At 39.3% G+C, this 12,507-nt stretch overlaps 1 protein-coding gene across 1 annotated transcript in view; it reads left to right on the top strand.

The window, feature by feature from the left end:
* The first annotated feature begins 1,952 nt into the window (after positions 1-1,952).
* The window catches only part of si:dkey-100n23.5, a 36,337-nt gene continuing 25,782 nt past the window's right edge, over positions 1,953-12,507 (top strand). Inside the window, exons 1-6 of the mRNA XM_065962307.1 lie at positions 1,953-2,100; positions 5,702-5,754; positions 8,038-8,092; positions 9,078-9,134; positions 9,240-9,300; positions 12,115-12,202. Of these exons, the coding sequence (XP_065818379.1) occupies positions 2,020-2,100; positions 5,702-5,754; positions 8,038-8,092; positions 9,078-9,134; positions 9,240-9,300; positions 12,115-12,202 (395 nt within the window). The 5' untranslated portion in view covers positions 1,953-2,019. The remainder of the gene's footprint in view (positions 2,101-5,701; positions 5,755-8,037; positions 8,093-9,077; positions 9,135-9,239; positions 9,301-12,114; positions 12,203-12,507) is intronic.

Raw genomic sequence — 12,507 nt, 5'->3', positions numbered from 1 at the left:
AAAGTTGGATTTGTTGTTGCAATAGTTTCTATTCATGAACACAGCAACTGATCCTTTTTTTTTTCCCTCATAAAGTGAAACAGTTGTTATAAACACCATCCTTTGCATATAGCTTCCCTAAGCAACCAGCTATGATAATTGTGTCATAAGAGAGGGTGTATACAAATGTTCCTGCAGGAATGTTCCCTGTCAGTTAAGCCTTAGTCGACAACACCTTGAACCATCTGAATTTTAAACTGGAGAGCCTGAGGAACGGGGAGTGTCAGTCATGATGAAAAGGCTGTTTTAAAAAAGTCCATTTTTTGTTTCTAACCCTTTACAACATTATATCGAAGCTGGTGTGTCATAGAATAAATAAAAACAACCTATTCTGTTTCGTTATCAGTTACACAAAGTAAGAGTTTACACTTTAAAGTATGCAACAGAATCAATTAAACTTTCTTTTTTTTATGTCCACTGTAAAAAATTACACATGTTTTAAGAGGATTTATGTTTGTTTGTGTGTATGCACATTTGCATGTAGGTTTCGTTTTGATGTTATCTCTCACCAGAAAACAGATTTCCCTTATTGTTGTTTGAGTAACTGACAGTGACAGCACCCTCAAAGTGCCACAGAAAGAGATGGGTGCAGCCAGTGTTTCACAGTGTCACAACAGGTCAAAAGGATGCAACACACCCACTTTCCACTTTCATTCCCACTACAGCAAAGCAACAAAAAGTCAGTTTAATAGAACACGCCATAGTAGACAAAAACATTTGAATGTGTTGTTGGTGGGGCCTAAAATACACAAATATTTGAGTTATAACTTGTATTAAATTTTCTTTAATGTAAGATTTCTTCAAGTTTATTTTACTGGATCTAACAGGGTACACCTTAGGAACAATTTTAACAATTTTCTGGCAATAAAGTATTGAAAATGTCCACAAACTTCTCAAAAATATTTTAAACTTCCTGCGAAAAGCACAGACTCCCTGACTCACCTTGTTTGAATCGCCTTTACAAATGGACAACTACTTCTAAAAAAAAAAAAAAATCTTCTTTCTCTTCTCTGATTCAGATAGTTTATGGGAAATGTTTACGGCAACCTCTGTCAAAATATGGACAAAGGTGACATATCTTTGTAATATAGCAATGAGTAAGGTCTTTTACCTGCTTTTTGTAAAGTGTCTCGAGATAACACTTGTTGTGAGTCGACGCTATACAAATAAAAATTGATTGATTGATTGATTGATAGCTGGCTGCATTTCAAATGAGTTTTTTTTTTGGTCCTGAAAACATCCTCTGGGATAATCTTATCTTTAACCACATAGGGTGAATGCCAAAGGTTATCACTAACGTGCTTTTACTACCTCATGCAATTTCTTCCTCAGGCTACTATGAGGCCTTCTGTTTGTCAAATGATGAAACTCAGTATGTTGTAAGCACAGGAATAGCCTAATTGTTTTGACCAGCACACAAATTCTGTCTCGAAACAGTGACAATAAGATTGTTTTTTATGATTGTAGCTGCTGAACATGGAGCTGACTTGAACCAACTTAATTAGGCTACTTTTATGTAAAGTCTAAATGTTTGAAAGCCTAAAATGTAAAGGACATCACAGTTTTGTGTGTGCACGGATAAATACAATACAATACGGCATTTAACTAGTTAAATACAACTGATTATAATTAAATAAGTAAACGTTCAACATCCCCCGTCCCCCTTTAAGAAATTGACAAAAAGAGCAAACTAGTAAAAAATGGAATTTCATCAAATATAACAAAAGTGTCAGAAACAAATGCCTGCTATGTTGAAATACAACAAATCATATCACACGACAAGTACGTGTATCTCTTATTTTTCGATTAAAGAGACTTCAAAACCGTATTGGTTTTTGTTCCAGTCAAATGTTTAACGACGGTCGAAGTTTGGCGGCGCGCTACTGTTTTGTCCCTCTGTCCTACCCGTAGAAACAGGAAGTGAAGAAAGGCACCAGGCTAAAAAAAAACAACAACATTGGAGCAAAATTGAATCCAAAAATGGATAATCAGGAGTCCAAGTCAATGAGTAACGATTCACTCTGCGTATTGTTTAACACACATTCAGAAGACTATCGATGTGTAAGTAGCTAACGCAACTTTAAACGCTGTTTAATAACTAACTAGCTGCTATGCTAAGCTAACAACTGTGTCTGCTGCGTTCACGTCTTTTCACCAGTTTGTTAATATTGAAATATTTAGATGTGAATAACATTAATCACTTACAGTTTCCTTATGCAGACACGATATAGAATAGTATATAATGTCTTTATTGTCATTATATAATTGTACAATGACATTATTTGGCTTCACCTTAAAGTGCACACACAAACAAACATCCACAGCTAAAAACAACAAAAGAAGAAAATAAATAAAAAAGGTAGATTCAGGTAAGATGGGCAATGTATGGTAGGAGTTATTTACAGGTAGTAACATAACAGAATATAAATAGATATTGCAGAAATATAGAATAGATATTGCACAGATCAAAATGTAAAATATTGCAGAAATATAAAATAAAGTATGAAATGTAAAATATTACAGAAATATAAATATAAATAAATATTGCACAGATCGAAATGTAAAATATTGCAGAAATATAAATTAAAATAAATATTGCACAGTATGAAATGTAAAATATTGCAGAAATATAAATTAAAATAAATATTGCACAGTATGAAATGTAAAATATTGCAGAAATATAAAATAAAGTATGAAATGTAAAATATTACAGAAATATAAATATAAATAAATATTGCACAGATTGAAATGTAAATATAGCAGAAATATAAATAAATATTACAGTCTGAAATGTAATTGTTGCACATGCCAGAAGTGTGTGTGTGTGGTGAGGGTGTGTGTGTGTGTGTGTGTGTGGTGAGGGTGGGACGGTCTACAAGTCCAGGAGTATACAAGTTATTTTTTTCTGTCTTATACAACCTCTGAGAATTTTTCTATATGTTTGCATCAACAATATAGATTCTGTAATACAACAATACAACACCAAACAGAGACTGCTCTTTATTAGTAAAGTTTTAATTTGTAGAAAAAGCTTATGAAGATTAAAGTTGTCATGTAGTATTTTGACAGTATATCTTTTGAGACAATTGCTGAGTTTGAGTATAAAACTATATTTCCCCCTCCTTTATTATAGAAGAGGCTCAGGTCCACGTTTGGGATTTAGTTTTCCCTAACTTTTGTCAAGCCTCAGACCTTTGAGACTTTCAAACAATGCCGCATGCAGCCCGGTGTTTCACCTGCTGAACTCTCAGTACGCCTTCATTTGTCAGTTCACGACGTTAGCTCCCTGCAGCAGGTTCCAGTGATGTTTGTATGCACTCATTTTGAGTTACTTTGCACTGCAATTTAGTGCAATAAATTAAATCAACACCATCCTCATACTGAAAACTAACAAGGGGTTTAATCAACACCTCTCTCGCTAAGTGTCAAACACAATAAATGCACATTATTAGGTCCACAGATGTTCTCAGATAGTTTGTTTTTGAACGCACACTGTGATGATTGTGCAGATGATGATGCTTAATCTGTTCAAAGTTTATTCTATATCTAGAATAACCTAGTTAGGATATCAGTTGGATCAGCTGTAGCATGTCAATTTATCAAAAATGACATCCGAGCATGTGGTTAAGAATGGAAACGTGTTACTATGAGTAGGCCTCGTAGGCTTTGGCCTTTTTTGTCTTAATTAAAATCAAAGCAAGAATGCTGCAGTAATGCCGTTTTGCTTTAAGCCCAATTCACTCATTCACTGACAACTGATCGCTCATATTGCAAGTAATCAATCGTCCTGCTCACTGTCCAAATGACCCAGTTAAAAGATGGCCTACATATACCAAGACAGCAATGCCACTTTGAGCTCAGACTTTCAAATTAGAATAGAAGCAAACAAGTAGAAAGTGGCATACACGAGTCCTTTCCCCACACAGAAGTTAGTGCATGTAGATCCTGTGTGCTGCTACCTTTCAGGTCGTCTTTCTTGATCAACTTTAAACATGTTCACTGATTTGAGCAATGACACAAAAGCTCCTGTGCTCCAAAAAAGTAAAAACATATCATTTTTATAAATCTGGACTGACCAGGATGAACACCTCATGGGTGTATATATAGATCGAGCGTTAACTTAACCTGGTTTAAAGTTTTTGGATTTTCATCTTAGAAGTTTTTGCAGAGAGAGAGCAAGTCTAAATGTACGGGGCTTTTTGGAAAGCGCTAAATCAATTCTATCACTTGAAGATGAAATATGGTAATACATGTTTTATTGAATTGATGTTTCAAGCAGAAATGTCCAGCTTGTTATCTATGAGGCTTTGCTTCTCCTTTTTAGTCGAATATATATGTACCAGATAATGAAGAAATAATTGGAGGAATTGTTAGTTGAGCTCTTTTACTTCACTCATTAAAATTAGACAGTCCGATCTTTTTAAACGTCATAATGTCCGCCTGACTCCCGAGTTTATCGATCACCCTTTCAGTTGGTAGGAAATCTGAGGGTCGTCAGTTATAAACACCATAGCGGGGTGTGTGTGTGTGTGGCTTTGCAAATCACGAGTAGAAAAATGCGTTCCAAAATGTAGTGCAATTAACTTTTCAGAAAGCAAGATCACTCATCAACTATTTATGGAACAATTTGCAATGATAGCCCATTAAACACTCCTGCAGTTTCACGTTGGAGGTCATCATTCAACTTTAAAATGAAACGGTCAATAAACTGGAGAGAAGAAATGTCAGAGTGTGTCTCACTGAGTAAATCAAATCTTTTTCCTTTCTTCTGTACACTCAGTTTCAGGATATCACCAAATCTTACACTACTGCTTCAACAACAACAACAACAACAACAGTAATGTTAAACTGTAAACCAGATTACTTCACCTGGCTTCATCTAAAATAGGTGACCTTGTTTTATTATGTTGGCCAACAGTGTTTTTTCTCAGAGGTGTGTATCAGACTGATTGAATGCAGTCCTTTGTTTTGAAAGCTTCAAAGAATGAGGTGTATGATCATGACACTGTGTGGCAGATGCCACAGTGATGGTGTAACACAGCTCATACTCTGTATGTGAGCCGACTCTCCCGGCCTCATCATTTCTCCTCAAGTTTACAATACTGACTCACACCTTTCTCATTCTTCACATTCCCTGGTTTTCTTCCGTTCATACTTGTCTTCTCTGAGCAGCTGTCACTTCGGCTCCTGCTCAGATGTTGCTCCGCACAAAGTATGTAGCATGTCAGGTTTTAGCCCTGTTAGCACGTCAGCCTCTCTTTATTGCACTTCACTCAGCTGTCAGGGGGTTTCATCGCTCTGTAAACGGGTTGAAATGTGCCCAGTGGGGACATTCATGCACACTGACGATGTCTTTTGAACCTGAACTTTGCAAAAATGTTTTCTGCAGATCTCTTTTTTTTTTATTAATGCTTTGCTTCACTTGTGCTCATGCTCACACACGTTTACACAAACACATAAAAGTACAAACAGCTGTCATGTCCATCCTGTTATTTCCAAGCTCATGTTTAAAATGATTGCAGTCCAGTGTTTTTACTGCACAACAAGTTTGCGCAATGCGTCACCGTCACTCCAAAACAAACACAGATTAAGTAATGCATAATGTGAAATATTCTTTTTGTTAATGTAAGCCTTGTACTAATAAAGAAATTCTCATTCACAGGTGCTGATTTTATCTGTAAAGCGAGCCACAGGAACCTTCTCCTTAGTCGGATGGTAAATATCCTGAAACTTTGACCTGTTGATTTCATTTACACCACATAGTTGAACTGTTCACAGCCACAGCGATGATGATGATGATGATGATGATACAAATGTAGAATTGACTAAGTGCTATCTTTCCTCTGCATGCAGCTTCTTGCATAACTTATAAGGATGTGTTGTCGGGTGTCAAAGTATCTTTAAAAAGGACGTTAATGCTGCTGCTGCAATGTGTGATAGAGAGGTTTCTAAAGTTTCCAGGTGAATTGTTGTTTTGGTCCTGGTTGGTGTTGTTGTTTGTTTACACTGCTGATCTGTTGTAGTTACTTGGAAATGTTTTTCAGGACAGAAACTTGACTTGTTTGCTCGCTGCAAACAATACACAGCAGCAAGTCAAACGCAAGGTCAACATAACTTTTGTTTTTCGACTGAGGACATAACACAGATAACTTTTGTTTGTTTACATGAAAAGTCCACGGGACGCCTTTCAGCTTTGCAGAGTAACTCTGTATAACTAATATCAATGTGAAGCTAATAATAAGAATCTGTTTTTGTTAAGGCCCCCCGTGTATGATATGTTGATGTCATTTTGTGTTAACTTTCAGGCTCCATTTGTTGTGTTATTTTACAGCCTCACATTCTGCATGTCAGACATTTAAAGGTAGGGCTAGTCATCCATCATACACCCTCTGTTAGATCAGTGAAAGGTTTAATATGCGACTTCAGTGTAGATGTCATACAGTTTTAACACTTTAGCACCTGTCTCTCAAACGAAAAAACAACGCTGTCCCTTTGCTGCACTGCTTCCCCTCCTCCTCCTCCTCCTCCCTCAGTGTTCAGACGTTCGTTTCGTTTCTATGGCTGATCTCCATTCAGATATGTAGCTCAGCGTTCTTTCACTTCTTATTTCTTTGAAGTGTTTTAATAACAAAAGAAACGATCTTATCTTTGATTTGGAAAGTTTGTTGGTTCCCCTTGACTTAAACTCTTAATTATGCCTCGACTAACAGGGTCCCTAAGTAGGTGTGGCGGTCTCTCTTCCCCCGACGTGACAGGGGGACAGGGAGGGCTTCACGTGAATGCAACATGTTTGAGCCTCTGAGCGAAACAGAAACACGTTGAAGGAAATGCTGCGCCGTCCGAAAACAACAACCCCAGAGGGCGTTTGAATTTGCTCTTTTTTTAGAAAGGCATTACGGACCGATTTATTAAGTTAGGATTTGATATCCGCTATATTAACATTTAAAATGTTGCACATTATACCTTTAAAAACAGACTTTACACCCTGACAGCAATCCATAAATCAGGTGCTTTAAAACACACAAAAAAAACCAACAGCAATCATCTCTAACTTCTGTAATCCTGTAAAAACTTCGACCAATCACATGCGTCCCTGGCTCTCTGCGCCTACTCTGCCATTGTGCACCAGGCCGCACCCAAAGCACTACACCGCCGCTGTGTATGTATTCCACATCTACTGGATGTTGGCAGAGAAAGCGCATCTTGATTTATTATGTAATTTACTCATTAAACTAGTCGATACACCTCAAAGTTTCTTCACTGGTGAGATTTTCATAGATAAGCAGGAACCAGTCAAAGCAGAGTTTTATAAATATACAACCTGTTCACTGATGGATGAAAACTTAACAGCAGCATATAGAGTACAGTTGCCTCGTTTCCAGTTAAAATGAAACATGTTGGTAAATAGAAATGCACCAATGTGTTGGTTAAACGTTGTTATCGGCCTATGGCAAAAATCAGCCCATCAGCAAATAATGTGTTTTTTAACTATTCTTTTTTTTCTTGGGATGAAGAGGTCACCTGTTGGACAAACTGATTTGTTTTCACGGTTAACATGAAAGGAAATAGTCTTACACCTTTTCTTTAAAACGATCAGCAACACAAAGTTTACGAGATCATCCCAGCAACATTTCAAGGGGAGGGACAACAATCAACCATTTTTAATACATCAACTCTTGTGCTTATTTCACAAAGAGGGTTGAAAGACACATTGGAATCTGCCATCGGCTAAAGTGTTAAAAGTATCAGGACTGATTTTCACAGTCAGTGCATCTCTTATGGTTTACATTATGAAGCGTCTCTAAACACTGATCAGACGTTTTCATCAGAATAAGGCAATAAGAAAAAAGCTACAGATTTGAGTGTGCCCTTGAGAGAGAAAAGCTTGAACTTGGATTCAAGGTTTTCAATTTGAATGGTGAGGGCCGATAACAAAATTTCTCCCCATTTAGCAGGAAAAATAAAATGTCTCACAGTTCTCTCTCTCTCTCTCTACAGCCTTTTCATGCTGTTTGTGATCTGGCTGCTTCGCCGGTATCACTCTCTGGCTCAGGTACATTTGCATTACAATGTTCAACATGTTTTTGCCTCCTTTTTTCCCATTTCAGTTTGGTTCATTGCCACAGGAAATATGTTCAATTAGCCATGGCAAATCTTGCTGTAATTGAACCCAATTAAAATGTACAGATTAGTCAGTTGTGGAGTTAATTGACTCAAGTCGTTTTGTGATAATGACTGGCGCCTTGTGCTATTTCCCCCTCTCCAAATGAAGATGTTTTTTTCGCTAGGATACAAGTCTGACTACACGCCGACTATGAAATGTTCAAAATGTCTAAAGCACATCAGTGTTTGAGTGCAGCCTGTGTTGTGTTTTTGAAGCCGGTCCAGCGTGTCTGTCAGGTTGAGCAGCGCTCCAAGTTATCGCCGTCTAATCTGAAGTAAACGGCGGCTTAACATTGGAGCTCTGTTGGTATCTTATTACCTCTGTACCGGGCCGCGTCTCACCTCAACCTGCTCATCTTCCTCCTCCTCATTACTTCTGCTGTGCCCCTCTCATACAACATGACTCCTCTGTTGACCTCCACTCCTTCAGAGAGGTTACCATGAGTCAATAGTCTATAGTGCTCCATGAGGCTTTGTGGTTGCTGAGCACAAATTGGTAAAGGGCTGTGTTTTTGTGTTCCTAGCAGAAGCTCAGTTTGTAACTACCTAAAGGCTTAAAGCTGGCATCCATCCAAACTACCTTCTTTAAATTCTGTAGCACACAGGCTATTGATTTGTTTCATATAAAACATAACGGCTTTAGTTTGTATAAGGGGAATTAAGCAGACCACTTCTTTCCTGTGATATTTGCACAGACTTGTCACCGGGGATGTCTTATGCGAAGCTGTCAGACACATCAGTGATCCTTTGATGCATAATTTCCCCTTCTCTCTAAGTGAATATTAACACACAGGGACTTTTTTTTTTTTTTTTTTACAAGGGACATTTTGTTTGGGAATCCCTTTTCATTTTGTCCTCTCCTCTTCTCTGCACAGAAAATGATTCTCAGCCTGACTGTAGCGGCCTTCTTTGACAGCACAGCATATGTCATGGTGAGTTACTCTCATCTGTGTCATTAAACTCGCACTTAGTGGATTTTTTTTTTTTGGCTATAGTTATGAAAATGTCTCCCTTTTCTGCTCTTCTTCTCCTGTTAGGGTGAGTCACATCCAGAGGGATCGCTTTGTGACTTCCAGGCCTGGTGGCTAACGTACTTTGGTAAGACAGATCCCAGTTTTTTTAATTAGTCCTGTGCACACTTTAAACAAGAGGTCAGCAAGCCAGCAAAACAAAGAGCACATTGCAAAACAATGCTGTGTTGTTTGCTTTCGGCTGGCGAACAAACCGACAGTAAATAAAAGGAAATAAACAAGGAAATAAGGGCGCACTCACACCAGGCAATCTGTACCTTCCCTAAGCGAGCTTAACCCCTAAAGTCCAGTTTGACTGTGTTATAATGACGATGTTATGTGCAAGAGGTAACCATGCTCAGGCCCGGTTAGTCCTGGAGCAGTGTGAGTGCAGGCCAGCGGGGAAATGGGGAGGGTGGGGGTGGGGGGGGGGGGCAATCTTGCTTAAGCACGGTATGGGACAACTTTGCCTAGTGTGAGTGCGCCCTAAAAGAAATTTCAGTTAAAAGCTCAAAGCAGCTTCTCTCACTCCAGGCTTTGGTAAAGTGTCTTCTGTAGGTGACAGGTGCTGGAAAGTGATAAACAAACGTTTCTACAGATTCAGTGAGGTGTAAAAAAGATCATTTATTATTAGAGTGGGGTGGCTCTCTCTTTGCGCGTGTTTTTAATGTGAATGATTTCTCATTTGTGGAAGAGAAGAGAAATAAAAGTATGCGTCTAAAAAATTAGATACGTTGAAGAATGATATTAAGAAGGTGATTATAAAAATAAATGAAATGAGGAGTAGAGCCGCCACTCCTTTTACATCGAAAGGAGCCAGTTGAGGTGGTCTGGGCATTTGATTAGGATGCCTCCTGGACGCCTCCCTCTGGTGGTTCAGACCCCGGGGTAGACCCAGAGTTCACTGGAGGGAGCTAGGGCACTTATGTCACTTACTGTGGTGTGTGGCTTTTTATGTAATTTTATTGGCTAGTGTTACAGAGGTAAACAAGTGATGTTAAGTAATTGTCACAACGTTTCTTTTCATTGGAAAGACTGCCAGTTCTCATCCAGGAGCCTTCAGGACTAAAGGGGTGAAAAGTCCAGCTTTTATAAAAACTTCTTCATCGTAGCTTACTGTAACTAACGTATCTAGTTACCTGCTGTTTGATGCCTTTAGCAGTGTCTTTATGGTTACTCTCTCTCATTGCACTGCTTTGATTTCAATGCAGGGACTGTTTTATACGTGCGAAAGCTTTTCCTCCTCTCTTTTATTGCTTCAATTCTGCCAACTCAGCCTACGGTGCATCCTTTTCTAAAGTTCTTCGAAACAAGGGGAAGGATATTTAGTAGCATTTAAATATACACCCAACGCCAAGGGTTGTAACTCACCGGTTAAACTTGGCAAGTATTAAGAAGTATATTCACACACCTATACCAAGAATAACACGGCGGTGACAATGTTGTAATACTTGGGAGTCGTGCACCATGCTGTGTTACTTATTGGCCTGTTGCAGCCGTTCAATAAAACCGCCCTCAAAGCAGACTCCTCCGTGTTTCGTCACTGTCCCCCTTTTATGAGGAGAGGATTTTCATCCAATTACAGCTCAGCTTTTAATTAGGTTTAATATGATTATGTTGTGCAGGTTCTCAATTTGTGAGTTGGGATTGTTTTTACAAAAAAAAAGGAATCTTTGTTTTATGAGAATGCCTTTTTTTGCACCCCTTTTAGCCTTGATTAACACAGGATTCTAAGTAAGGACTGGCTGCTGATACAACACTTCACCACACTTCTTTTTTATTGCTATTGCACACACACACACTCGCACGCACACACACAGACAGATACAGGGGTAATGGGCAGTGAGTTAGAGCAGCGGGGTCTGTGCCTGTCACCTCCGTTAATCACAGGAATCCTCACTCGGAGAACAAACGGCCGTACATAAACACCGGCCTGAACGGGCACTTTGTTCTGTTGCGGAGCGCCGGGTCTGGCGGGAGCTCTGTGCGGCACAGCTCTACTTCTAACTCCAACCAATAAAATTTTATGAAAAGTGTTTGCGGAAAAAAAAACGGAGGAGAGATGGTAGCAGTGGGCAGCGTCTGGACAGGTGGCGGTGACAGCTGAGCCGCCGCGGTGTCGTCGAGTTAAAGCTTCAGCTGCTGTCTGGTTATGTAAGAGACGTGTTTGCCATCACAATGACAGTGGTTTATTGTGATTATAAGGCAGAGACAGCCAGCCTCTTTTCTTTCTTAGTCATTGCAGTCGACTTCTTAAAGGTTCTCTGGGCGTATAAAAAAAAAGAAAGAGTTGCGTTTGTGTAAGCTTGTGTGTGTTTGGGGGAGGGGGAGGGGGGGGGGGGGGTGAAACTGAGTAAGCTGAGTATGCAGCTCAGAGAATCCATCATTGTGACGACCGGCTCTGCCTGTCCTGTCAACGGAAACACACACAAACACACTTACACAGACACACAAAGAAGGAAAATGGCTGAATATGAGGGCACCGAAGGCGATGTGAGCTGTCTAGAATCGCCTCCTTGTCTTTTCTACATTCATTTAATATTTCCCCTCCGCTGTGCTGACTTCCTTTCCCTTCTTCTTTTCTTCTCAATTTCTTCACTCTCGCTCTAGTCCACTCAGTTCGCCCTCTCTCTCGCCCCCTGCGTTATCTCCCTCCGCTTTTCTACAGTTCATCATTATCTCTCTCCGAGCTCCCCCCTCTCATCCATCACCCTAAGCCACAGGTTTCCCGCATATTACTGCACAATATGCCTTCATTTATCAAAAAGTGGAACACACACACACACACCTTGTGTCTTTTTATAGTGTAAGGTTAGGACACACAATTGCAGGTGCGTTCTGTGCGGCAGGGGAGCTGTTTTGTAATTTGACCTTGTTGTTTTTTCTGCGCGTCTCTCTGCAGACTGGAGTGCCTTGGCCTGGGTTTGCCTCATCACGCTGAACCTTTACCTCAACCTGGTCAGAGAAGTGAGCACCAACAGATATCACATGTGAGTAAGAGGCCAAGAGTAGCTTTAAAAAAAAAAAAAAAAGAAAGAAGAAGCTATTTTAATAATTAATTGGTCTATTCACTGATGATTTCTGTGCATGCTCCTCATTCAGCGGCAGAGTTAATTCCATTCTTGTGAGTGTGATATCTCTGAAGGGAAGCTTTTTAATTTTAGCTCAAGTTTCCACTTGGAAGTTCCAAGTTTGGTGTTCAAAGGTTGAAACTCAAGGTCACTGTGACCTCTCAAAAAAAGGTTTTTCCTAAAATCAAAACAATTGATGCAAAGTTGAACCCAAGTGTCTAATA

The sequence above is a fragment of the Labrus bergylta genome, chromosome 13 (assembly GCF_963930695.1).
Source record: "Labrus bergylta chromosome 13, fLabBer1.1, whole genome shotgun sequence".
Lineage (NCBI taxonomy): Eukaryota > Metazoa > Chordata > Actinopteri > Labriformes > Labridae > Labrus > Labrus bergylta.
The sequence above is the reverse complement of the archived record's forward strand: the minus strand, read 5'-3'. Positions and strand labels throughout refer to the sequence as shown.